At 39.0% G+C, this 25,934-nt stretch overlaps 4 protein-coding genes across 5 annotated transcripts; 2 read left to right on the top strand and 2 right to left on the bottom strand.

Annotated features, from left to right (window-relative positions):
* Positions 1–1,193: 1,193 nt before the first annotated feature.
* Positions 1,194–8,784, top strand: LOC137193810 (calcium release-activated calcium channel protein 1-like). Of its 2 annotated transcripts, none has more exons than XM_067605200.1 (2): positions 1,194–1,599; positions 4,456–8,784. In XM_067605200.1, the coding sequence occupies exons 1-2, from the start codon at positions 1,486–1,488 to the stop codon at positions 4,999–5,001; spliced, it is 660 nt and encodes a 219-aa protein (XP_067461301.1). In that variant the 5' UTR covers positions 1,194–1,485; the 3' UTR covers positions 5,002–8,784. The 2 variants fall into 2 exon arrangements, with proteins under 2 accessions (XP_067461301.1, XP_067461309.1); XM_067605208.1 differs by lacking the exon at positions 1,194–1,599 and adding an exon at positions 1,711–1,838.
* A 52-nt stretch (positions 8,785–8,836) lies between these two features.
* Positions 8,837–10,704, bottom strand: LOC137193823 (rho-related GTP-binding protein RhoF-like). Its single transcript, XM_067605220.1, has 5 exons — positions 10,225–10,704; positions 9,954–10,041; positions 9,501–9,610; positions 9,226–9,360; positions 8,837–9,114 (listed from the first exon to the last, which is right to left on the bottom strand). Exons 1-5 carry the CDS (start codon positions 10,357–10,359, stop codon positions 8,950–8,952), a joined length of 633 nt encoding a protein of 210 aa, XP_067461321.1. The 5' UTR covers positions 10,360–10,704; the 3' UTR covers positions 8,837–8,949.
* A 561-nt stretch (positions 10,705–11,265) lies between these two features.
* Positions 11,266–19,333, top strand: LOC137193798 (histone-lysine N-methyltransferase SETD1B-A-like). Its single transcript, XM_067605174.1, has 18 exons — positions 11,266–11,391; positions 11,606–11,758; positions 11,898–12,002; positions 12,103–12,373; positions 12,469–12,581; positions 12,722–13,753; positions 13,880–14,602; positions 14,731–14,847; positions 14,927–14,987; positions 15,078–15,271; positions 15,511–15,643; positions 15,736–16,137; positions 16,375–17,400; positions 17,619–17,785; positions 17,871–17,993; positions 18,570–18,689; positions 18,925–19,062; positions 19,160–19,333. Exons 2-18 carry the CDS (start codon positions 11,621–11,623, stop codon positions 19,331–19,333), a joined length of 5,037 nt encoding a protein of 1,678 aa, XP_067461275.1. The 5' UTR covers positions 11,266–11,391; positions 11,606–11,620.
* An 81-nt stretch (positions 19,334–19,414) lies between these two features.
* Positions 19,415–24,546, bottom strand: hpdb (4-hydroxyphenylpyruvate dioxygenase b). Its single transcript, XM_067605187.1, has 14 exons — positions 24,489–24,546; positions 24,338–24,364; positions 24,057–24,119; positions 23,611–23,715; positions 23,215–23,257; positions 22,657–22,739; positions 22,433–22,522; positions 22,222–22,325; positions 22,027–22,104; positions 21,264–21,426; positions 21,058–21,129; positions 20,845–20,967; positions 20,549–20,665; positions 19,415–20,415 (listed from the first exon to the last, which is right to left on the bottom strand). Exons 1-14 carry the CDS (start codon positions 24,489–24,491, stop codon positions 20,305–20,307), a joined length of 1,182 nt encoding a protein of 393 aa, XP_067461288.1. The 5' UTR covers positions 24,492–24,546; the 3' UTR covers positions 19,415–20,304.
* Between the last annotated feature and the right edge of the window lie 1,388 nt (positions 24,547–25,934).

Raw genomic sequence — 25,934 nt, 5'->3', positions numbered from 1 at the left:
AACTATGTCACCAGATTTGAGGCTGCAGTAAGCCTTTTACTTGTGCTCAAAATCAGGATTTTACTTGATTCTAGTGAATCTGTTAACCTTGTAAAGGAAATTTTATTGGGTTTTGCAATCTTGAGTAAATCTTATTTGGCTGCAGGCAGCTGCTCACATACTGTATATTGCAGTATAATTTAATGAGTTTCAATGTTAATTTTCTCCATAATAGGGACAGTTTCCATTGCATCACGAAGATCAAAACTGCACCACAGAGAGCAACACTAATAGAGCATCTGCATGATGTGATAGTATACAGCATCTATTTTTAAAATATACATTGTTACAAGTGCAACTGTTGTACCATTACTCTTTGCTGGTGCTGCTAATAGTGAAGATGGTAGGCCTAACTGTGATGTCCAGTCCCCTCGCTGACCTCAGATAACCAGAGCTGACTCTGCATAGCTTCTAATACTGCCAGTTGTGGGGGTCAAACCAAAGCCTCTGTGGTTGTGAGTGCTTTTTCCTCCTGTGCTCTTTCCTCTGTAGCTACCACCCGCCTGCCTTATTTCACAGTCACCTGGTACAAATCTGTGCCCCAAACAATGAGAAACTATAAATCTGCTTTCATGAGGAAGCATGACGTGTTTGTTATGTTACTTATGCGAGGAATGTACCAAAGTATGAAAATGTGCTTTTCCTGTACATACATTCCCCTGCTTTTCCTCAATCTATTTTTCCCTGAGATGTTCTGTGCTGCTCTGCCCTCATGTGGTGGAGAGGACAGCTATGGCTTCCTCACAAAACTGAGCTACACATGTAGAGATGCTCACAAACATTAAAGCGCGTCTGTGCTATTGACTGGTGGGGATTGAACAGTGGTTTGTTCATTGTCTTGCCTGCAGAGCCTCCTCATGATGAAAGGATCTAGTGTTGCTGTGTCTCAGTTCAAACTCCCTCATGTGCCATAAAAACACAGCTGCACTGTAGTTGGAAACAGGAGTGGCTATGTGACCTAGAATGGGCCACAATACTATAATAAAAAAAAAGAATCATATCAAATAGATACAAACAACTAATGATTCAACTATTTTGCAGCACTTAAAAAACACTGGCATTTGCAAAAAAAGTTGGATTGCACAATTTGTCCAGGGTGTATGCTGGAGAGTTGGTGGAGGAAATGACCAAACAGCTCCATGAACATATCTATATCTGACACGGGGGGGAGAGCTGCCGCTGCCGCTGCCCTGCGGAGCATTGGATTGTGGGTATCTTATGTTTCCTGATAGACTCTGACAGTCAGCTGTTGCAGGAAAGTTTGTTCATAGTTTGATAACTCTCTGTATAGTCTATCTGTCGTTTTTTTTTTTACATGTTACACCGCGCTTGGACCTCATTTCCTGTGCGCGCTGTTTATAACTTTTGTTTCATCGACTACAATCCTGACAGTCGGTCCGGTGGAAATCTGTATCTATACAAGAATAACTTGGAATAACTTTGGCAATGAGTTTGAACGAGCACTCCATGCAGGCTCTGTCCTGGAGGAAACTGTACTTGAGTCGAGCCAAACTAAAAGCCACCAGCCGCACTTCAGCTCTTCTGTCGGGATTCGCGATGGTAAGAGACAGCTTCGCTGACTTTACTGCTTCCTGTTACAGTAATCATGACATTTACTGCATGAATGCACACTGAACTTCGGCCATCGGCACGAACCGCAGATACATATGTGACGCAGATTATTGTTCTCAAGGGCTGTGAAAGGTCCCGACACCTCACAGGCCTGATACTGAGCGCTAATATTTAACATTAATGAGTGTTTTCTCTCTCGTAAGGACCTTCAAAGTACTTCAAAACAAGTAGGTCACACAAACAGTAGCTGTTAAGTTTTACGACTTTGCTGAACATGTTTCTCACGGTGTCACAGTGCGATAATAACAGACAAAGAGATTTTTTAAAAAAACAAACATTTAATGTTAACTGTAGGCGGCTTGCCTGCAGGTTTATCTTCCGCCATAAAGTGTAGACCACACAGCCTTTTTATTTCAACTGTTACAGTTTATTCTACAAATATACATCTTCCATATTATCACATCACAATTTTAACATCTTTCATATAAATTCAAATGTGAAACATCAATATCAAACATATTAAGAAAAGAAAAGGAAACACAAAAATCAATAAAGACAACGTCAAACGGGGGAGATGTAAACTTCACTAACATATTTCCCTGTAAAATGACAGTAAACTACTGGCAGCTGTTGCCAGCATTTTACAGTTTTTAGTGTCATTACTGTAATTTACTTTAACAGTTAATTACTGTAAAAAAATATAACAGTATTCTGCTGTAGAGTGTGAGTTTACGGTTTGATATTGTAGCTAGGCCTGCAGTAATACACTGTATTTTTACAGTGTTGCTATTGTAATCTAAATGAACAGATTCTTACTGTAAATGTTACAGTAAACAACTGAAAAGTTTTCTTCTTGTTCATATTAATAAAAATAACTATAAATTGCAGACATATACTGTAAATAACAATGTGTCTTCAATCTTAATGGTCCAGTAATGAGATCAGCTCAGTTTTACATTTAAAAACACATGACCTTTAACATTAAGCACAAAAGATGATGAGACAAGTGACAGCTTTATGGAACTGAGCATTTATGCAAATATGCCAAATATATTCAAGTATATGTTGGAAAAAATAATTGATATGGTTCATGCCCTTTCACAGGGGGTCAATGTAAATCTGTTAATTTTAATATCCTGAGCTGCTGGCAAAACTTAGTCATGAGTCTAAACAGCAACTGCTTTGCAAACTACTGTTTAAAAAATATAAAAGCACAAATAAACAGATTGCTGGATAAATAATACGTAAATAATAATACATAAATAATACCTTTAAATGTCCTCTGTTATAATGGGCAGAAAGTTGGCATCCAGGCTTCCAGACTCACAGCTCACTGAGTGAGAAAGAAACCAGAATGAAAATCAATCACATGGTGAGAGACAGAGAACTGAAACAATTGGATGGCAGAAAGAAACATTTTACACAAGAAGGACACCTGACTTCCCTTTATGAAGTAACATCAAGTTCCTCAGAATGGTGGTGTCAAGGATTCACCATGAGCTTGTTTGTCTTCTTAGGCATTACTTTCCCTGGCTGGCCTCTGTTCCCCTCTCAGGGTTAATCACAATGAAGTACCTGAAAACTACATGTAACGATTATGTCCCAGGTTTTAATCCAGCTTGGCAACAAACTTAAGTGATATTTGCAGCAACCTACGGCTTAGAAACACACTTGGGTTGAGCTAAGACAATCAATATGACCACTCTGTCTTTTGGGGATCAGCAGCAAACATATCTTAATCAACTTGGCTACATATTTGAATAAACAAATGCAGTTCTATTTTCTTAGTAATATGTTACTGACCTTTTTGTTTTATTCCACAAAGGAGGATGAACGATGATTATATGATGTTGATGGTTGAATGTGGCTTCTGTCCCTCCAGTACTGCGGCAGCGAAAATGAAAATACTGTATTTTACCGTCAAGTCTTACAATAGCCTACTGTTGATGTCTGTTCTTCGTTTTAGCTCCAAATAGCATCAAAATTTAAAGTATTTTAGAGTATATTTAGAAAGAACAGTACCTTACTGTTAGAATTTGGCGGTATTTTTATGTATCTTTCATGTATCTGAACTTGTTTCTGAACAGTGCATGCTGCATTAAAGCCTTCAGAGTAGCTTCTAATACATGTTTTTCTTTGAACATATTCAGTTTTGTTTTTCCATATGAATTTAAATAGGAGAGAATCAACGGCTTCACATGTATTTGGATCAACATAAAGTGAGATGGCAAATTTTTGACAAACTCAATAAATCATGTGAAAATTCATATTCTTTTTTTGTGACCAACTGAACTTAGTTGGAACAATACAAATGACAATGTAATACAATAACAATATAATAATAAAATCACAGTATTACATCAAAATCTCAATATTTCAAAATACGGTAATAGCCATCCATTCACTAGATATTTCCATTTAAAATAAATAGGCTAACAGAATAACTATAAACAATAAAAATAGGCTATTGAGATTTCTATATTCTATTTTCAATTCTATATAATTTTGTAGAATTGATTCCATTTTAACCTTCAGTTTCATAATAAACATGACACATTACTTGTGTTGTAAGGTGAGGGAAATTGTAACAAACAAAAACTAAACTGGATGCATAAAAATGAGAGAAATGAAATCCACCCCCAGGCCACTTTCCCTTATCACCCCCCAGCTTTCCCCTAAAGCCACCAGGATGACTCAGCCATTCACAATTATTTAATCCATGTTTTCTTAAGAGTTAGAAAATTAAAAATTAAAATTCACATTCTAAACTCTACTTTTCTTTCTCAACACTTGTATAAAACATGTTGTACATGTAAACAATTTTCATGTGTCATTTTTTCCCAGGTTGCCATGGTGGAGGTACAGCTGGAGCCGGATCATGTGTATCCTCCTGGGCTGCTCATAGCCTTCAGCGCCTGCACCACGGTTCTGGTTGCAGTGCACCTGTTTGCCCTCATGATCAGCACCTGTATCCTCCCTAACCTCGAGGCCGTCAGCAACGTTCACAACCTCAATTCTGTCAACGAGTCTCCCCATGAGCGTATGCACCGCCACATAGAACTGGCCTGGGCTTTTTCCACAGTCATTGGCACCCTCCTCTTCCTCACAGAGGTGATGCTCTTGTGCTGGGTGAAGTTCTTGCCCCTCAGAAACAACTCTGAAAACAACAGCACTATAAGCTCCGGCGAGGCGGCGGCCATCGCTTCCACCTGCATCATGGTGCCGTTTGGACTCGTTTTTATTATGTTCGCTGTCCACTTCTACCGCACGCTCGTCAGTCACAAAACAGACCGGCAGATCAGAGAGCTGGAGCAGGTCATTCGGCTCCAGAACCAGCTGGACCAAAGGCCTGAGAATGACGACCTGAAGGCGGCTGTCCATATTCCTTGATTATAGCCAGTTAGCATACAACAGCAGCGGACATTGTAAAATTTGTGTTTAAGAACTGTGCTCAGATGCTTTTAATGCCTTTGCAAGTTTCAGCTGTTTAGCGTTGAATTTTTTGACTCCATCCACTTTTGGAGAGTGCATGGTCACAGTCTTCTGTACATCATATATTACTGTAGGAAATAGTTTTACCGTGAATATTCAGGTTCATTTTTTTGTTCTCAGGCTGCAAATTTTTAGTGGCTTTTATGACAACATATCATATTGTAACACTACTTATTTTAGAGCCACTAAAGGACTTCACATGTGCATTGTCATAGAAATTGGAGCAACACCCATTTCTTCTGCTTTTTTATGAAGGAAATAGTCAGGTACTTATTTAATATGTAAAAAATGTACTGTTCAGAACTGAATAATACGTTGTTGTTTACAACAACAGTAGAGAGCAGGACTACTAGGAAATCTGATTTAAAATGTTTACCCAAAGGATATCCACATCAGATCAAAATGATGGCAGTAAATTAAAGCTGCAGTGCGGAACTTTTGTGTCCCCCTTCTGGCAGTAAGAGTAAATAGCCGTTATCTGGATGTAACTCCAGTTCTATGAGTACTTGCGTGACCCGGTCCCCGTCGCTACTGTTGCAGCTGTAAAACGGTGGATAAATTGTTTTTAAGCGCTACCCAACCCCACATATGACTCGTGTCACTATCTAATTTGATCCAGGGCTAGTTAGCAGAGCACATGCTCTGTGGACACCCTTCAGCTCTGGCAAACCTTTTTTCTTTTTCAGTTCTCTTAACAATACAATGATACAAATAATCAATAACAATTCAATTTCAACAGATATATAGGTAAAAGGATAAATAAATAATAAATTAGGATAATTAATAACTCAAAACATGCCAAAGTAACTTAAGTGAAAACATTAAATTGGGAGCACAGTATCACAGTTTTGATAGCTTTTTTGTTTTTTGCTGAAGTTATTGTCTGAATATTTAGCTCCATTTCTTTCTTCAAAACTAGAAAGTGAGGTTTTACCTTAGCAAATTTACATTTATGAATGTAAAACTTTGCAAAACATATATTGAGATCGATTAGAAAATACTATTTTTCATATATTGTGTCGATCCTTAAAAAATCAAAGAAACACATTTTCCAGTAGAAGCTCAAAGTTACAGATAATATTATCCAAGATAAATCTACAAATATCTTAGCACAGTTTACAGGTATGTATACTTTTCTAGAACAGATGTACAACAGTCTCAGTATGGGAAAAACAGAAAGCACAGTTTAAATCAATATAATTTTTGAATTTAACAAAAAAAGATCTAACCAGGTAACACAGATGAATGATTTTAAATGAAACTTCTTTAACTTAATTGACCAAAAAACAATTTTTGTGGGAGAGTCTAAACTTTTTTTCCAGCATAAATTGTTTACACGACTATTTCAAAAATCTATTCCAGGTGAAACAGAAACAATATTACAGTGAAATAGAGCACAGACCTCACAGTTCTCACAAACAGATGGGTCAAAGCACACTTTTCCAGTTGGTGAGTCGCTACATCAGTAGAAGGAACATCAAGAACAGAAGCTGATACACAACCCTTAAATAGTAGAGAGAAGCTCTGGCAAACCAGTCATCGCTGGTTGATGTAAAACGCATCACTACTGGTGCGCCAGTGCGGGAATATCATACTAAACACCAGATTTTAAAACTCTGTATACTGTCAAATACAGAGAGATTTACGTGGCAGTGATAAGCGTAATCAACATTGTGTGAGCTTGTTTGGCAAGGGCTTGAATGTAACAGATGTTCATTGATATGTAAAAGTTCCGCACTACAGCTTTAAAGGTGCACGTCCATGTTTGAATATGAATCAACAGCCCAGAACTCCTTTCAATATTCATTTAAATGAAGTGAAGCCTGTTTTAGTTCAGGCAAATAACTTTAGTGGATCTGTGCTCTCTGCTGTTTTCTCTCTGTTATTTAAGATGACAATCAGTTTCAGATCAATCAGTTTATTTATTCAGTGCAGCTGATGGTGGTATACTGCATAACTCACCACCATGACAGCACCCACCTGTGGCCTTTATAGTGGCCCATGGTGGGTGACATTTGTTTATCCTGTTCTTTCTTTTGGCGGACTGTACATTAGGCTTGCAGGGAGCAACACCAAGCCTTTAACATCAATGCAGATGTTTATCATTAAGATGTGGATAGTCTGACTGAAATACCAGTTCACAGCTTGATCTGCATGCTTTTAAAGCTGGTTTCACAACCAAAAAGACTTCTGTGACCAAAGTTGCTTCCTTTTTAAACATCTACACTAACATTTGTCGAAAACGGTCCACAGTGCATATAGTGCCAGCAGAAAAACGATTTGAGCGAAGTGTTGCGTAGATCATTAGGAAAACAAATAGTTAACAGCCAGCAGTATTTGTGTACAGTCTGAAGCAACATCTTAAAAATGAAACTCAGCCAGGCTTTTATCCAAACTGTGTTATCGCAGTGCACATATTATCATCTCGAGGGCCCTGTGAAAATGTAAGACTGATAGTGGAGTCTGTGTTTTTCACACTTTTGTAAAAATCAATTTCATGTAAGAAATTTGCTCAATTTCACATTGCTTTTGCACTTCCCTATATATGGTTACTGCTTTTCATGAAAGAAGTGTTGGTGAATGTATTACAAGCATGTGTTTCATAGAAATGTGTTAATATTTGTATCTTTTTTTACTTTTCATAGTTTACAAGCTTGAGCATGTTTGCATGCTCTAGGTTATAGATTAAGTGTGGAATATGCGTTGTGTTATTTCTGTCCTGTGGCTCATTGTTGAATTGTTTTACTTTGACTGACTGTATTCTTTATTTCTATGTTTGTACAAAAACTCTGTTCAAGTTCAGTGTGAACACATTTAGGATAATTCATTATTATCACTTTATAGTCTCATGTGATGGTGTCTTGACAAAAATTTCATATCAATATGAAATTTCCAATCCAAAACACTCATCCCGAAACATGCTGAATTAGAAAAAAATCACAATATGAGAATATATATATATATATATTTTTTTTTTTTTTAAATTTAGGCTTTTGGTCAACAAAAAACAGTACAATCGTCTTAACCACTGTGATGAACATGAGTTTGAATTTTTGTCATGTGATTTTGAACACTTAAGTGACTGTTACAACATGCTGTATTTATATTGCCTTCGTAAATATTGCAATCAGTGCATCAGTTTTGTCTGTATCACCTACCCCAACACATACCGTCTACATTTATTGTAAAGTAGTTTTCGGTTGACCAAGGCTTCCCAAATTTGCGTTCAAATTGTTCTGGCCAGACGATAATATCTCTGACAGTTAGCAGAGAACAAGGAGCCATATCGTGTTGGTAACTTATAGACTAGTAAAACGGTTATTGCTTCTCTCCAAAGAACTGTTTATGTGTGAACTTCAGAAGGAATTAAATGGAGACAGATTATTCAGGTCAACACCTCTGTTACATGTGCCTTCTTTAAAAACATATTACTGCAAATGTCTGCATGTTCTTTACGGTTCATTTTTGTGGTTTATTTATTTAACCCAGTGTATGTTACTGTATATACAGAAGTTTCATTGCTTGTGCCAAAATACAACTTAAACGTGAATATTGAGTAAATGTGTTTTTAGTTTTGCTTACATGTGGTGGTAGAAGCTCACGACGCTGCGGCTTTGTAACTTGGTGAGATTCACCAGGACTTTTTGTTGCTGGTTTGCAAATAAAACACATTTGAGATGACTTGTGAGTTTTATATCTATTTATTGTAACAGGAAAGCAGACAAACAATATAATCTAACATCAAAAATGTATATCACACTATGAAGTTAAAAGGAAACCCACACAGGAAATGTGTCCGGACATGCAGTGCAGCTACTGTCAGTCAGTGACATCTATAAGCGTGCATCACAACAAAGCACACACCCCTCCTCTCTCTCTCACTCTTTCTGGTGTTGTTGCCGCCAGCGCTCGTTTTGTTGCTTCCCTGAATAAGTCCTTCACATTTTCCTTGTATTTGGCAGAGCACTCCAAATACAGCACGGCATTGATTTTCCTCCTGGCTTCTTCTCCCTGTCAGAGCAGTTTTAAATGAATTTGCAATGTAATAACAGTACATGGCTAATCTGATACCTGCCATCATATAAGTGTCTCCTCTGGGCCCAGAGGAATTGGTTTGCATACCTGAATATATGTGACAGCGTTCTGGCCCGATGCCCACAGTTTCTTGACCAGGATTTTGTCCTCACGTAGGTCTGCTTTGCAACCAACAAGGATGATGGGTGCTCCATCACAAAAATGCTGCACCTCAGGGTACCACTAAAAGATGTTGAACACGTTTACACTGTGATCTTTTTTGAGAACTGCATAACTGAAGAATTGTGGAGTCATAAAGGTGTAATTTAATACTAACCTTGGTATTAACCAGAACAACAAACAGTAAAGAAACAAAGAAATACCTTCACGAAGACATTATCAAAACTTGAAGGACACATGATGTTGTAGCAGATCAGCACCACATTGACGTTCTGGTAGGAGAGAGGCCGCAAGCGATCATACTCCTCTTGACCTGATATGAAGGTTTGTCATAGTCCACTACTGTCATACCAGCACCATGAATGCCAAACTGAGTTAATATTTAAAAATTCGGTGCCTCATAATAAAAAAACTAAGTTACTGTAATTAAATTTATATTTAAAACCTCTCTGGTGATACACAAAATGTCAATAAAGCAAACATGGATCACCAGTACAATTATTATTCAGTACTTTGACTATTCAGATGGAAAAAAGACAAAAATTCCAGTGATTGTATTACTCTGATCCTGTTTAGGAAAGACAGGACGCACCTTCTTCAGACTTGGCCTACCTGTTTAACAAGATGATTTCAAAAGTGTGAGAATGGGACCTTACCTGCAGTGTCATAGAGATGTAAGCGAAACTGTTGGCCTCTGTACCTTGTATTGACGACACTCTTGTCAAACACAGATGGGACATATTCCTGAGTGGAAACAATTATTTTGTCTCTCAGTACTTGACTGTTAATATTCATTTGAATTATGAATATTTAATAATTTTATGCATTAAAATAGCTTTCAGGCAGCGTTTGAAATACTAAAAATAGGCTACATCAGATTCAATGACAACAGCCAAATGTATTGGAGCATCATTGTATGTCTCTTACCTCTGGAAAGACTCCTTTAGTGTAAACTGTGATTAGCGAAGTTTTCCCACAACATTTGTCTCCAACAATAACAACTTTGAATTCCTCTTGTTGGACTGTGTGCTCTCTCTTCACTCCTGATGTGTTCTGGCTCATGTTTTGTAGAATGACAGATGAGGAAGGATGCTTCAGTGACTGCTGGTCCTGGCAGTGTATATACTGTAGAGATAATCCAGAGATAAACAGATAATGAGACTGCAGCAGAAGTTCTGTGGAACTGTAGGAAGGCTTAAATTAGCTACAAGTCATTTGAACACCATCATGGAGGCACTTGTATGAACAGATGAACAGATTTAGAAATTCTTCATGGGAAACTCACACCTTGAACCACACCTCCTTATAGTCCCACCCTCTTTTAATGGGCTGTTGCAGCTTTTGTCTGATCATCTCAAGCATTTAAACAACCTCAGATATCACATATACACATGGACATCACATACTGATATGGAGCCTAGATATATTTTTTTTCACATTATGCTTGGTTATAATAATTCCACTTGCATACATACAAATGTGTATAGCTACTATGCCACTTGGATATAATTTTAAATATATACATTTCTGATTTATGTCTTGTGCTGCTGTGAAACTAATTTTCCTCCTGGGGATCAATAAATTCTTATCTTATCTTATAAATGAACTTGTAAAAGATCATTCACAGAACTTTTTATTTCATTTCATATCAAAATGCTGATAATGCAATGAGATGTGCCCTTTTTAAATGATTTATTTTATCCTATTTTATTTATTTTATTCTATTTATGGGTATTATTTATATATTTATGGGTATAGCAACATCAGTATTAAACATGGATGTTGCTATTTAATTTGTAGTTACAGCCTAAACATTAAATACTCTATATGTTAATGTGATAATTACATACATGTATATGGTTTTCTATTAAACAAATGTATTTTAAGGTGCATGGAAACACCTGAAAGTGCACCTGTCACCCGTTACCCCTCCTCTCCTGCAAGTGTTTGTGTTCCTCCGCCTTACCGGAGGATCTATATTCGTTCCAGCGGATGGATCCATAAACCAACCTGAGCGACGAACTGTTAAAACACCGAAAATCACTACGGCTGGTCCACAATGTTGGCCCATGAAAGGATAAAACTTTGGTACAGGTAAGCGAGATAAATCTATGTAGTCAAACTTTACCTTGTTTGTTTGGGTTTGTTTCATTTTACAAGCTGTAATTTAGTAGGGAAGGATAACGTTACAGGTGATGCTCTCCATCACCTGTTGGGGCGTGTTAACCTCCAGTGGAGGACTAGCTGATTGCTACAGTCACTTAGGCACAGATGGCAGCATACGGTGTTTATTTGTTGTATTTTTCAGGTTTTGACGAATGTAATGGAAAGCGAAAAACAAACTACTGAGAGAGAGACACCGCCTCAGCACTGGAGAAGTTGCAAGTTGATTATTGACCCCGCATTAACAAAAGGACTGTACAAAGTGTACCGTTATGATGGACAATGTTTTAACCTACCCGTGAGCATTTTTCAAACATTGAATTATGAATTTGTTTATTGCCTGTCTTTCACAAATAATAGCGTCTTAACAGTATATAATACTGCGCCAAACAAGTATGGCTGTTTTCCATCATAGTGGGTGTTATTTATCACTTCAGGTTGAGGACCTAGGTTTGTTTCCTGTGGATACAGTTAGAGATCCCCGCATCTGCCGCCTGTGGAGCAAATGCAACAAGACTGACCTGTTGGTGCCTAAATTCAAGGTAATCCTTATAGTCATCATAACAAAAGTAATAACAAAACAAATAATGATAAAAAAATAATAATAATAGTTTGCTTTTTTGTTTACCTGTGTCCTTTCAGATTGATGAGTGCTATGTTGGCCCTATTCCTCCCAAAGAAGTGACATTTTCCAGGTTGAATGACAATGTAAAAGAGGCATTCTTGACTAATATGTGCAACAAGTATGGTCATGTTGAAGAAGTTGACATATTCTACAATCCTAAGAACAAGAAGCATTTAGGAATTGCGAAAGTTGTCTTTGACACAGTGAGAGCTGCAAAGGACGCTGTCCAACACCTCAACCAGACATCAGTGATGGGAAATATTATTCATGTGGAAATTGATCCAAAAGGTAAGGTCGCCTTATGTTTTTATGTATTGAAAGTATAAATATTAGTCTTGTTAAATTTGTAGATTAATTATAATGTGACATGCATCTCTCTTCAGGTGAAAACAGGGTGCGTTATCTCCAGCTCCTCTTACGTGGCCTTTGTACTCCTTGGACATTACCAGTGAGCAGCAGTGAGCAAAGTCTCCAAAGCTTAATCGACAGTCTGCTGGTAATTATAAGTCATATTTTATGGCATGTAAATGTCCAATGAACACTGTAATAATCATATATTTATTATTTATAAACCAGCTGTTTAAGGATTAAGTTTCAAATTATCTGTTTTGTTTCTCTGTTTTCCATTTCTTACAGTGTAGCGCAGCCACCCAGCAACAAGGGAGCGTCTCCAGCCCCACCAGCATTGCTACACCTCTCTCTCTCGACACGGCCTACTCCAGTATTTGGCAGGATACACCTTGCAGCTTTGGGCTTACACCACGTTCTCAGGGAACCCCCCGCACTCCTTGCTTATCTGCGACTCCTCTCTCCCAGGACTCTTGCTACTCCAGTCTTCAGGCGACTCCGGTCCTCCAGGGGGAGCCCTCCACTTATAGTGTTCACAAACCTTTAAGACGAGAGCTCTGCCATCGAAAACTTGCAAGGTACCACAGGGTATCTGGTGAAGTCTCAGACGTGACCTCAATTTTTAAGCATTGCCAACCACAGCCACCGCTTCCTCTTTCTGCTCAAACTAGCAACCAGCAGCTTGCACTGTGGGGTCAGGATGGACAAATTTCTGAACACAATAATACAGAGCCTTCTTTTCACCCTGCCTCCCCTGATGAGGATGTGGTTACGGCTACCTCTGAGGCTTTACCTCTGAACTGCAATTCTCTCAGCATCTTGAGCATTAATTTCGCAGCTGAGAGGCAGACAGCGGCGTCCTCCCCACCTGATGACCATGCGTGCATAACAGAGTTATGTCCATCTGCTGTGAACTGTTCCTCTAGCAGCCCCCAACCAGAGGTGGAGAGCTTGGACTCCCGCATTGAAAGTTTGTTGATAAACAGTCAGAGTACAAGCACCTCGTACTTTCATGAAAAAACTTTGGAGGCCGATGTGCACTCTCAGGACAGCCCCACTTCACCTTGCTCAGCTAATTTCTCAGATGACTCCCTTGTTTACACTCTGCCTTTTTGTGGATCCTTCACAACCAGCCAACAAGGCTCATGCAAGGATCTGGAGGATGTCAGTTTGACGTCCCTCCTTGAAAATGAAGAGGATGAAACTACCCGAGCTGTTTTTTTTCTAACAAAAAATCCTCTGTCTCCCACTCAATCAGATTTCACACATCTTGAAAGAAGGCCTGATGTAAACAACAGGAAAGATGCAGAAAGTTCTATGGTAATACCTATAAATCTCCATATATCATAATTGAAATAAATATAGTAGTTATTATGTTATTATCTATATATTTATGTTTTATTTATGCCATAAATCAATAATTCATGTTTTTTCTGTCTTACTCAGGAACCTCATTTATCAAATAAAGCGAAGGAGCACTCCAATAACAGACACCCTGAAACTTTGATTCCCAGAAAAGATATCTCCTCTCTTCCACCACTCCCGTCACTTTCTTCTCTCAGTGGTACCACTCAACTTCTTAACTCCAAACCTCCTCCTGGCATTACGTCTGGATGCCCCCATCCACCAGTTACCCCTTTCCCTTTCCGCATTCCTTCCTTTCCCCCGTCTCTTCCACCCGTCCCACCTCGCCTGCCAAATGGCACCATCCCCATTCCACCCCCAGGTTGGATCCCCCCTCCAGGCTGTCATGCTCGGATCCCCATACCTCCTCCCCCTATTCCACCTCCGCCCTGTATTCCTCCGCCTCCTGCTTTTCTGGGACCCCCTCCACCTCTGATGGCATCGCCCTCTGTTCCACCTCCTGTATGCCCCTTACCCTTACAACCTGCAGGCCTTTTGGACAAGGGCAATCCTCCGCCACCCTTACCATTTTATGGACCACCCTGGCCTGCCCCACCTTTGCCTAGGTTCAACCCCTTTGTGCCACCACCAGATTACTCGCTAGTGAGGGAAAACCCTCATAAGGTCACAGTGGAAAAGGTTTTAGAAGTGATCGTGGATGAACTGAAGTCAATCATTAAGAAAGACATTATACGCAGAATGATTGAAGGGGTTGCTTTCAAGGCATTTGAGGACTGGTGGGACTGTCAAGAGAAGAAGACAAAGGTAAGTTTTTTCATCCTTAACTATCCCTTAAATGGTTTATAAAATCCTGCAAGTGAGTACATGAATTTTCTGTGTCTTGCACCACTTTGTATTATTATGAACATTATTATTATTGTTTTATCCATAAGATACTAGTTTCTTCTTCAAAAAGTGGAACAGCAAGTGTGGAAGAGAGAAACAAACTAATAAATCCCCTCATTCACATCACTGGCCAGGGCAAGAAACCTCCACTCCCCTCCTTCAAGGTAAACTATTATGAGCTTAATATTAATACACCAGCATTTGACCTCTGAGTGATGCATAACTTAACTTCTTATAACGCAGGTAAAAAGGAAAAGAGCTTATGATCCTGCTACATCAGAGGAGATAGAAAATGAAAGTCCTGGTGAGTGCTTTTAATGCAGCTAACCCTTATTTACTACATATTTACTTTCTATTCTGTACTGATGAACTGTGTCGCTTTTGTTAAATGCAGCTTTAGATGTGAAACAGGGGGATGACATAATGGGACTGGAATCCCAGAGACCTAAACGCAGACATGCAAGACCACATGAGCTTGACAGTGATGATGATGAAGGGAAAGAAGAAGATAACACACATCAAGATGAAGAAATAGTATCAGACAAAATTGACCCAGTTGTGCCGATTGATGATGATCTTCAAATTTTGGTAAATAGAAAATTATAAATAAAGTCCTTAATTTTGAATTGCAGTGTGGTGAAATCTATTGGGACACTTTGAGTTTTTGAATAGCCTTGAATTAAATGTCTGATGATGGTATAAACCTCAGCTGAAAGTGGTTAATTTTCCTCAACTGTTCCAGAATCTCTACACAGTATTTATGTGATAAACTGACATGCAAATATAATAAATACTAGACTTCATAATATATATTGTACTGTACTTAGAGTGACAGAGACGATCATGATGATGGTGATGACAGTAATCATGATGAAGAAAAGGAGGTGGTACAAAAACACACAGAGAATGAAGATGCTTTCATCTCTCCAACGACCAAAGGAGTGCAGGACTCAGATAGTGGTATGTTAAAGGTCATGCATGCACTACTGGAAGCTAATGCATTACCATGTACCTTTTAGTAAGTTAAACATCCTTTGTTCTTTCAATTACAGAGACTTTTTCAGAGAACAGCTCCTCAGAGGGAAGCGACTGCTCGTCAGACTTTGACTCCTCCGACTCATTCTCCTCAGAGAGCTTTGAAGACTCCTCTTACTCTGACCTCAGTCCTGAAGATGAGGACATGGAGGAGGGTGGCGAGGACGACAGGAGTGGTGAGTGTATTGTGATATCGTCAGATGAGGAGTCGATGGAGCTCGAGCCCCCCGTCACCCCATCAGCGCCCCTCACCCCTGGTTCTCAGCTAGAGCTGGGCCTGCAGGACTGGTCAGATCCATTTAGCAGGGAAGAGCCAGAGGAGAACCAGTACACAAGTCAACAAGGCTTGGATATCATGATGGAGCTCCAAAGCAGCGAACCACAGGACCTTCAGCCACCATCACCAATTGGACTTTCAGGTCATATATCCAGTATGCTGTGTAGTAGTAGATGGAAGTATTTTACTGCAGGACAGTTCTGCCACCTATTATGAAAAAAAAAAAATTGAATTAACTGGTAAAACATTTCCAGATGTTATTTGTTACAGGTCTAATCCATTACTATTCAAAAACCAGATTTACATGTTAACTTACTGATGGAACAGTTCATCAAATTATGAAAATTCTGTAATGTTTTCTTGTTATTTATTTCTGTAGCAGTGGAGCCTGACCTTGACGTGGAGATGGAGAGCACTGAATGGATGGTGGAGTCTCTAGAAAACATAGAAAACTGTAGGCCTCTCACTCCCACTGGCTGCTTGGTCGACAGTGACCCCGACCTCCAGATAAGAAGCAAACCAACATCTCCAGCTGTGGAGGAGGTGGAACGACCACAGACGCCAGGCAAGGGAATAGTAGCTGAACTAGGAAGTGAGGAATCTGCAGATGAAGTCCTCTCCCCAACAAGCAGTGAGCTTGTTCAGGCTCCCTCTGATCCTCCGGGCCCATACTTATTATACCAGGATATGCCCAAAACTCCTGGTAGAGAGAAGAGAAGTGAATGGACTCAGTACAGCTCTAGGAGAGCTCCAGCAACTCCAGGCAGAGAGATGACCGTATTAGAGGGTAGCACAGTAATATGTTCACCTCTCAGCAGCCCACCACCTATTTCATCACTGCCCACCAATCCATATATCACAGCCCCAAAGACTCCTGGAAGAGATATAATCCTACCGCGAAGAGCCATAGTCCACAGGAGGAAGACACAAATGTTGAACAACTCACGGCCTCTTTTATGTGATGAATTCCTTGCAGTGTCTTCTCCATGCAGCATCTCTGAGTCCTCATCTGACACTGCTGATGGGAGGGGCGTGTGGATCAGCTCAGGTGTGAGAGCGAAGCCCTTGCAGGGACTGGAGAATATGCCTGGCCTACTGGATGAGGAGAATAGGAGAGAGGCAGACAAATCTTTATCAAGGCGAAAACATTGGAAGAGGTTAAAGAGGAGATGGAGAATCCATCAACGGCAGAAATCCCTTCAAAGAATCACCGGTTCACTCTTCTCTTGCAGCCGTCCTCACAGGCGGCGTTCACTGTTTGAGGAGAGGAGAGTCCTTCACAGTGTTTGGAAGGAGGGTCTGGATGAAGAAGATGCAAGGCTGCTGCAGTGTACATATGAACGGCTGCAAGTGCAGGATGATGGCTTTGGCTGGCTGAGTGACACCCTCTGGATACCCCACCCTCATATCTTTTTAACAGAGTTTCAAAGTCAAATTAGATTGTGAGGTTTAAGTCACATTTTAGGTAGATTTTTTTGTCATTTTGTAGATATTTTTCCTTTGAAACATCAGTTTATACATAAGTCATTCATTCATATAAATCACTAAGCTTATTTGAAATGCATCATTATCAGATTGCACCAGTCACAGCTTGTTTGCTTCACATCCTTAACTGCTGCTCACTGACTAAAGTCCTCACAGAGAGGAATGAGGAACACAACCCCTGGCAGCCAAACCACAGGACCGGCTCCGCCCGCAGTGAAGGTTTCTACAAAATCTGCCTGAAGGATAAAATAAAATACCTCAACAACACAAAGCTTGCCACCGAGCTTCCATCTACAAGCACTCAGGTATTAAACGGAGGAAATTATGATGATATCAGATCAAATTTAGGCCATTCAGAATCTAACATAAATATGTATTGTATCTCAACAGGGAAAGTGCATCCCAGCTCAGCCAACCTCACTGCGTGCTGGATCTGACTTCAGGTCTGAACAGCGTCGCCTGCTGTCCTCCTTCAGCTGTGATAGTGACCTAGTCAAGTTCAACCAGCTCAAGGTAAATTAGGTTTCAGTAAATATAGTAAGTACAATCAAACTGCATTCAACCTAAAAGAAGCTTATGAGAAATTAATTTGATCAAATAAGTTTTCTAGCATTTATAAATCATATTTTGTATTTATCTGAATGCAACACAAAGCAATGGAACAATACAACTCTTTTAGCAATCAACAATTGTGTAGTCCTATAACCTGAATTGCCATTTCGTTTCCCTTCATTCATCCTATTTGGATCAATGAACAAATCATAAATATAGGTGGTGATTCATAAATCACTGGGCTATATACAGTATGTCTAGTTCTAGACCGCAGTTGCCAGTTAGATAGAAAGTGGATTTATGTGGAGGAAAAAAGAGATTAAAGATACACCACCCATGTGTTCATGCACATCATTCTCAGGTAAAATATATTTTTGAGTTTATTTGCAGTTGTAATAACCCCACAAATGGTTGTGTGGACAAAGAGCAATTGCATGATTGTGTGTTTCATGTCATTATTTGCAGCAGTTGCTTATGTTATGGTATGTTATATATGTCTATTTTTGGCATGAAACTCTTCACATCTTCATACTCCAGTTCCGAAAGAAGAGGATTTGTTTCAGCCGGAGTCACATCCATGAGTGGGGTCTGTTTGCCATGGAGCCCATAGCAGCAGATGAGATGGTGATTGAGTATGTGGGCCAGATTATCAGACAGGTAAGACAGACACAAACTAATCATCAGCTTGGAAATTAAGTCATAGTGCACCCATCTCCCCCTAGCACTCATGTGATTTTACACTTGTGTGTAAAAGCTGTTTTCCCCTGATTGTTTCTGTGAACTGGCCCACTGGGACATGTGGTGGTTCTGGGTATTTTCCAGGAGTGTGAGTAGGGTTGTAATTATAAACAACACTGTCATGAATCGGCTTATCTGTTCTCTTTCTCCCTAGGTCATTGCTGACATGAGGGAGCAGAGATACGAGGAGGAGGGCATCGGAAGCAGCTATTTGTTCCGGGTCGATCATGACACCATCATTGATGCCACTAAATATGGGAATTTAGCCAGGTTTATCAACCACAGCTGCAATGTGAGTAAGAGCTGCTAGGAGATTAACACTTCTGCAATTCAGAAAATAATTTTACATTTTCGATACAAAAATTAACCAGATTGTTTTTGTCTTGCAGCCTAACTGCTATGCAAAGATCATCACTGTGGAGTCTCAGAAGAAGATTGTGATATATTCTCGGCAGCCGATAAGCATCAACGAAGAGATCACATATGACTACAAGTTTCCCATCGAGGAAATAAAGATTCCTTGTTTGTGTGGAGCAGATAGCTGCCGGGGTTCCTTGAACTAATCACTGTTGGTGTCCTGCTTATGTCTTTGTCAAGAGCCAAAGTTGCCTGAGATACTGTGCGACATAAACACAGACACTGGAGATGTTTGAAAAAGAGTCATTTTAATAATATTCAAATGCACAGTTGCTAACTGTCTGGAGGTCATACAGGAGCTCAGAGATGCACTTGCAGAGTGCTGGAGTGGTGCTGCTCGGTGTAATAATGATTTAATAAACTACCCTGAACAGCACTTACAACAGGAATGGGACCAAACACCTGGAACTTTACTTAATCAAAAGATGGTATGATTATGACGAAGACTCGACCTATAAGCCCTGGTTACCACTGTCAAAACTATTTATTCTTTTTCTGTTTAAACATAAGCATATAACAAGATGCTACTTTTGGTTGTACATCACAGTATATTAACATATCTGTTGTTTCACACATACCAACTGCTGTCTTGTCCAACATGGAGGAAAAATAGGCATCTCAAATATCATGCAAAAAAGTCTGATACAATAAAATATCTGTTGACCTCATTGTCCAAATCATAACATACATGTACAGTTAAATGTTTTCATTTATGAGAATTTAAATGGTGTTATGCTTGAGTCAAGCTTGTATCAATAATACTGGTTTTCTTGTTAATGTTGTTTAAAAAGGAAGTGTTGATTGTACTCTTCTTGATAACTGATACAAACTCAGAAGATCATCTTTCATAAAAGTCGGGGGAGATTATAATGAAGTACTTTTGAACACATACTTAAAAATAAATGTTACATTGTAATAAAACATGCATGTCACAAAAAATAAAAAAAAGTAAAAGTAAAAGTATGTGCGTTCGTATCGTGCATCTGACAATATCAGAGCATTGATCTAGCGTGTTACCAGTATAATACTCTCAAAAAGTAAACAAGACCCTCAACAGACTGTCTTTTCATAGTAAATTGATAGTTATTAAGACTGTAATGTAATTTTAACACTGGGATCACATGCTCTTTGAAACTCCATTTGGTGTCAGGATGGTCAGATTTCCTCTAGCATGTTGGTCTGCTTCAATGGCTTCAAAAAGAGACTTGAAGTTTCCTGCACCAAAGCCCTGTAGATAAAACATGTTTTTAAGTTACTGAAACAGAAACCTTTACTTAGAACAGATGCTGTCATATTTAGATGCAGAATAATGTGTATATTTCCTCATGCTGAAGTTGTCATCTATCCAGTTGTGCCCTCACCTGGTGGTTATGTCTCTGAATGACTTCCAAGAACACAGTGGGGCGATCCTGGACTGGCTTGGTAAAGATCTGAAGTAAATAGCCATTGTCATCATAGTCCACCAAGATCTTCAGCTCCTGAATATGAGTAAGAAGTACAACATAATATTTGTTTACTGTAAGGAATTTCTCCATGAATTGACAGCAGTTGATTCAGTGTTATCACTGTAGGTAGTGTAGTGTACGTACATTATGTTCTCAGACATAAAAAAATAATTTTAACAAACTTAGTGAACAAATATGATCTTAGTTCCAACCTGCAGGACATCCAGGTCTTCTGTGACTTTGACCTTTGAGTGTTTTAACTTCTCCCTCAGCTGCTCATAGTAGGTGTCAGGCACAGACATAAACTCCATCCCACGCTCCTTCAGGTTACGAATCTACAAATATGTGATCAAATTGACCGTTATTGTTGCACCCTTCAGGGTGAGTCCCTTTACAAAGATAAAAACGACTTTTTGTTGACTTACTGCGGTGATAATATCTGATGTGTTCATGGCAATGTGCTGCACTCCTGGACCTCCATAGTACTCCACATATTCCTGTAAGTCAATATATGGAGAAGGGTTTTTTTTATTTATTTTTTTTACATGTGAACTAACTAACTAACAGCAGAAGTTATATCAATAAATTCATTATTTAACTGATTAAACTGATCAAACTGTACAGAACATGCCTGGATTTGAGACTTTCTCTTCCCCATGGCAGGCTCGTTGATGGGCATCTTCACAGTCTCCTCGTGGTTTGCCACCACAATGGAGCGCAGTGCACTGAACTCTGTCTGAAGCTGCTTGTCATCTACTGACCAGAAGCGGTGAAAGAGAAGGTTCCTCTGATACCTGAAGAGACCAAGAGCCACACATTGAAGTCAGGTGCTGAATTCCTTCTCATAGTGCAAACATACTGTATGTTAAATCATTTTAACTAATCAGAGTCTGTCTAACTCAGATTCTGTTGTGCACACGCCTGGAACTGATCTCACATCTGTAGCACTAAACTGTGGCTGCTCCCTTTGTGGAGAATTGCAGAACATGAATGAATGAGTGACTTCTTTTCTTTTCAGTTACAAGCTGGTTCCATGAGGTACCTCACATCTAAAAACCTCCAGCCTGTGTTACATCTCTCCTCTTCAGGATCAACCAATGAACTGTCTCATTTTGAGAACTGCCCTCCCCCTCCTTTTCATGCCAACATGCAAGATCCAGATGTGCAGAGCCATTTGAGACCCATTTAAGAAAATGCTAAGTCATGCTGACCACTGACTCATGCCAGAAACGCAGAGTTATATAAGAATTAGACACCCTTGGTCTCCTCCTCCCATCCACCCCCTAACTTGCAACACATCACAACACAGAGGCATGGACAGAAAGTTGTTGTTATCACATGTTCTACAGTTACAATGCATGTCTCTAAACTCTCTACAAGAAATAATCCCTTACCATTCAACCACTGGAACCATCTCTTCGTCTGGTTGGTTTCCAACAACATGATCGATGAAGTTCAGTTTTCCACTTGGTCTATGGGGGAGGGTGGAAGTTATACAATCATTTAATTCATACAATCATTTCTCATAGTTTTTATTGTCATTTTATGAGTATAACACCATAAGTCAACAATAACTCATGTATACTCACAGTTTTGCTAATAAAGGGTCCTTGAACAAAGGGGGATTGAAACCTGGTAGAAACAACCCACTGTATCCTGTCCTCTCCACAAATGTGTGTGTGGTGTCACCATACTGCAGCAGAAAAAAAAGCAAATCTATGATATCTATGATCTTGGCATTTCTTAGAACATTTTCAATATTTAAATTTAGGATTCATGCTTCTGAATGATTTCTCTCACCGTTTGAAGCACAGCCAGCCTGACTTTACCATACTTGTCCTCCAGGGTGTAGGGCTCCTTTATAATTATTGCACCTCGCTCACGGGCTTTCTGTGCAGGCAGAAAATGTCAGTGTATTATGAAAGTGAAAGCTTCAATCTCATAGCATTCATTACCAGACATGTAACCTTGAAAGTAAGTAGTATGTCAAGCTGAGGATGTGCCTGCTAAGCTTGTAGTATTACCTGCACCAGGAAGTCACAGTTCTCCACTGTAAATGCGATATCTTTCACTCCGTCCCCGTGCTTGATTAAATGATCCCCCATCTCTAAGAAAATATGAGAAAAGACATTTCCTTTAGCCACACAGAATCTGTCATTCTGTTAATCTATGATGTTCATTACCTTGACACTTTTCAATCTGTCTAAAAATAGGATTTAAATGTAGTTTTTATGCTATAGTAATTAACTTTTGAAATCCATTGGAATAACTGGCAAACATTAATATTTCTGTAATATATTTTGCAAATCCTGTGCACACTGAGAGGGACTGTTTGGAGTTAACTTGATGAAAAACACATCAGGATATATGAAGAAATGTTTTGCATAATTCTTCATTTTCCATTGTTTTTAATGATAATAATGGTACAATTATGGGAGCTCTGTGTTCTCTCAGCAGGCCATTTAAGGTAGCAAGAAAATGTATTTTTTGTATTAGACACGGTACACCTCAAAAGAGTTAAGTCAACAGTGAGCAACTACTTCAGCTATGACCACATGGGAAACCAGCTGTTGTAGGCCTACCTTTGTTTCCAGGATTGAGGGCAGATGAGAACACATATATAATCTGAAATACAAAATGAAAACATTAAGACACTGATAGAAACTCCTTCCCCCATCCATCATTTATATTTAATTTACAGTACTACCATTTTGGTCCAAATAAAGTTAATTATTGACAACTAGCTTTTAAATCCTCATTACTAAAGAAAACGTGAGAATAGTTGAATCATGAGGTCTGGATGATGAAGGAATTTCAGTTAATACTCCAATACACCAATTCAGCCTACACAGAACTGTTTCTCATTTTAATTTACTTTCACTAAAAGAAATCTTCTCATTTTCTGGTGTGTCCTGAGGCTGATTTTCTCTCTGTGTTGATATGTGCTTCCAGGCTCAAAGAACTGAGGATTTGTTTACCTTGCCTTGTTTGACTACATGGGACACTGTTTCTCGACTGCCTGTCTCCAAACCTTGGTAGGCCAAAGGCTCAAATCCCAGCTTGTTACAGTAATATGACGCAGCCTGTTGAAGACAGAATGATTAGTACCCAACAGAAAATCATGGGTGAAGTTTTTCATTTGCATGTGACCGTAAGATAAACATGGGCATGATTGCAGCAGGGTTGGCTTTAAACAGTGTGATAGCGCCATCTCCTGGTGATTATGAGGCTCGACTTGAGTTTGTAGTGTATTTAGATTTGGTAGTGGGAGAATTATGTGGCTGGGGGTTTTAACAAGATGCTGTGTCACCCCCCACCCCTCTGGAGAACCAATAGCCTTGCTGAGTGAATAGCCTCCCCCCCAATTGTGAGAAAAGTTGGACAGGAAAAAAAGCAGACGACGAGTAGTTATGAGTTAACTTACCTGTTTTGCATTACCAACCCAGAATGTCAAGTGATCAAAGCAGAGGAACCTTCCCTGCTCATGCTAAAGAAAAGAAAACAAAATGGTGTAATAAATAAATCAATTAATGAATGAATTATTTGGAAACTTCAGTGGAAACTAGTTAAATTACATATTCAAGTGAATGACAATCTGTAGCAAAATTATCACTAACAAATGCCAGACTGGTGGCATTAAAAGCCATAATTTAGTCCATCTGCTTGATAACTGCAACATACAAAATGTATGATTAGGTTACCTACCTTCTCGCCTTTGTCTGTGTATGTTGTCTATAATTTAAAAAAAAACACATGAAAAAGTCACTATATTACAAAGCAAAATACAAGGTATTTTGTGGCAGGTAATAATTGAAACAAGCAATCTAAAAGTATTCACAAATGAAATATTACTTACCATCTTGCTCCCAGTGACCTGACTTGACTGTCAGAATGAAATCTACAATGAACTCCTGAATTTAAAAGCTGAGAAGAAAGTTTCCAAATCCACGCCCACTGGTGAGGAGGAGGAGGATGAGGAGAGCAGGACGAGGGAGAGTATTGATTTTTGGTGCAACCTCCCTGTTACACAATGATTACAAAGGAAAACATGTCAACATACCAAAGATCTGATTATGTTCAGTGTGTAAAGTAATTAAATATTGATGTAGAGGTACGTGAGAAAATTTAACTTCCATTATTTTAAGGCAAAGAACCAACTACAGACACAAATTATTAATTTCAGAAAAGCATTATTTTTTTACAGTTTTACTACAAGACCATCACTTAATTCACTATCACTTATTTCATTGTCAATTTAATGCTACCAACTATGATTTACAATAAATGTAATATCAAGATTTATATCCGCCTTAGAGAGCTGGGTAAACTTCATTATGCAAAACCTGACAATCACAACTTCTCTTACTACATAATGATCTAACCAAAACATCAGATTTTGTCAAAAATGCAGAAAATAAATTCAAATAAAAACGTTATTTTCCTGCAAAGATTACAGAAAAACTGTTTGTCCACAGGTTTAGAATTACAGCTGCATTTTCCTAGAGGAAGAAGAAGCCCATATGTTAGTGTTTAGTGCCGAGAGGAGGCTCACTCATGCAGAACTCTCATTGGTTCACTGTTGGAGCTGAGTGAACCCTGGTGTGCCTTGAAATGCTCCCGTCCCATCACTCCTCCTATACATATTTCTATAGTTTTCCTTAATTGTGGCAGCTCCACTTAAAGAGTTAGAGTACAGATCAAAAATCATATTCAGTACTGGCTGTACTCAGACTTTATAAAATCACTATGCCATATAGTTTATAACATAGAAAGGGAAAACATAGAGAAAATGTTAAATGTTAAATCTATACTTGAACAGATCTAAAGAAAACCATACATCTGTACAGAATGTGCATTTAGATGTGATCAAATACATTTACAACTACAGCTGTCTCTTACAGTGTGCATAACTATATTTTTCTCTATAATTTAGGTCTCTGTAATAAAAAAACAAACAACTGGTGTAATGTAGGTGTATGCCTCAGTGTTAAGAGTAGATCGATCCAATCAAACTGCTTCCAAAGAGTCCAGTGCAACACAATCCAAGATCCAAACAGGAAAACATCTTTTCTTCCCTTGTCTACACAAGAATCCTAAAACAAAGATGAAATAACCAATCATATCTTGCCGGTGTCATAGGATGTTCACTTCAAATTTTAGGCCCAAGCTTCCCCATCATGATTCAAGAATTAGGAGACTCAATATGGAACCTGCTAATTGCCCTCGAAATCATGCAAGCAAGCAAACTGACCAACCTGTGACCCCAAAACACACAACATTCCAGCCTAACTGAGATTCCTAC

This window comes from Thunnus thynnus, chromosome 2 (assembly GCF_963924715.1).
Source record: "Thunnus thynnus chromosome 2, fThuThy2.1, whole genome shotgun sequence".
NCBI lineage: Eukaryota > Metazoa > Chordata > Actinopteri > Scombriformes > Scombridae > Thunnus > Thunnus thynnus.
The sequence above is the reverse complement of the archived record's forward strand: the minus strand, read 5'-3'. Positions and strand labels throughout refer to the sequence as shown.

Excerpts from the sequence above, each read along its gene's own strand:
- LOC137193823 (XM_067605220.1), bottom strand. The coding sequence starts at position 10,359 with ATGAGCCAGAACACATCAGGAGTGAAGAGAGAGCACACAGTCCAACAA. Across the intron at positions 9,611-9,953 it reads ACATCTCTATGACACTGCAG|GTCAAGAGGAGTATGATCGC; the intron begins GTAAGGTCCCAT and ends CCTTCATATCAG. Across the intron at positions 9,115-9,225 it reads ACGCTGTCACATATATTCAG|GGAGAAGAAGCCAGGAGGAA; the intron begins GTATGCAAACCA and ends CTGCTCTGACAG.
- LOC137193810 (XM_067605200.1), top strand. The coding sequence starts at position 1,486 with ATGAGTTTGAACGAGCACTCCATGCAGGCTCTGTCCTGGAGGAAACTG. Across the intron at positions 1,600-4,455 it reads TTCTGTCGGGATTCGCGATG|GTTGCCATGGTGGAGGTACA; the intron begins GTAAGAGACAGC and ends ATTTTTTCCCAG.
- LOC137193798 (XM_067605174.1), top strand. The coding sequence starts at position 11,621 with ATGGAAAGCGAAAAACAAACTACTGAGAGAGAGACACCGCCTCAGCAC. Across the intron at positions 12,374-12,468 it reads TGTGGAAATTGATCCAAAAG|GTGAAAACAGGGTGCGTTAT; the intron begins GTAAGGTCGCCT and ends ATCTCTCTTCAG. Across the intron at positions 15,644-15,735 it reads AGTGCAGGACTCAGATAGTG|AGACTTTTTCAGAGAACAGC; the intron begins GTATGTTAAAGG and ends TTTCAATTACAG.
- hpdb (XM_067605187.1), bottom strand. Across the intron at positions 24,120-24,337 it reads ACACAGACAAAGGCGAGAAG|CATGAGCAGGGAAGGTTCCT; the intron begins GTAGGTAACCTA and ends TCTTTTCTTTAG. Across the intron at positions 22,523-22,656 it reads ACTGTGACTTCCTGGTGCAG|AAAGCCCGTGAGCGAGGTGC; the intron begins GTAATACTACAA and ends CTGCCTGCACAG.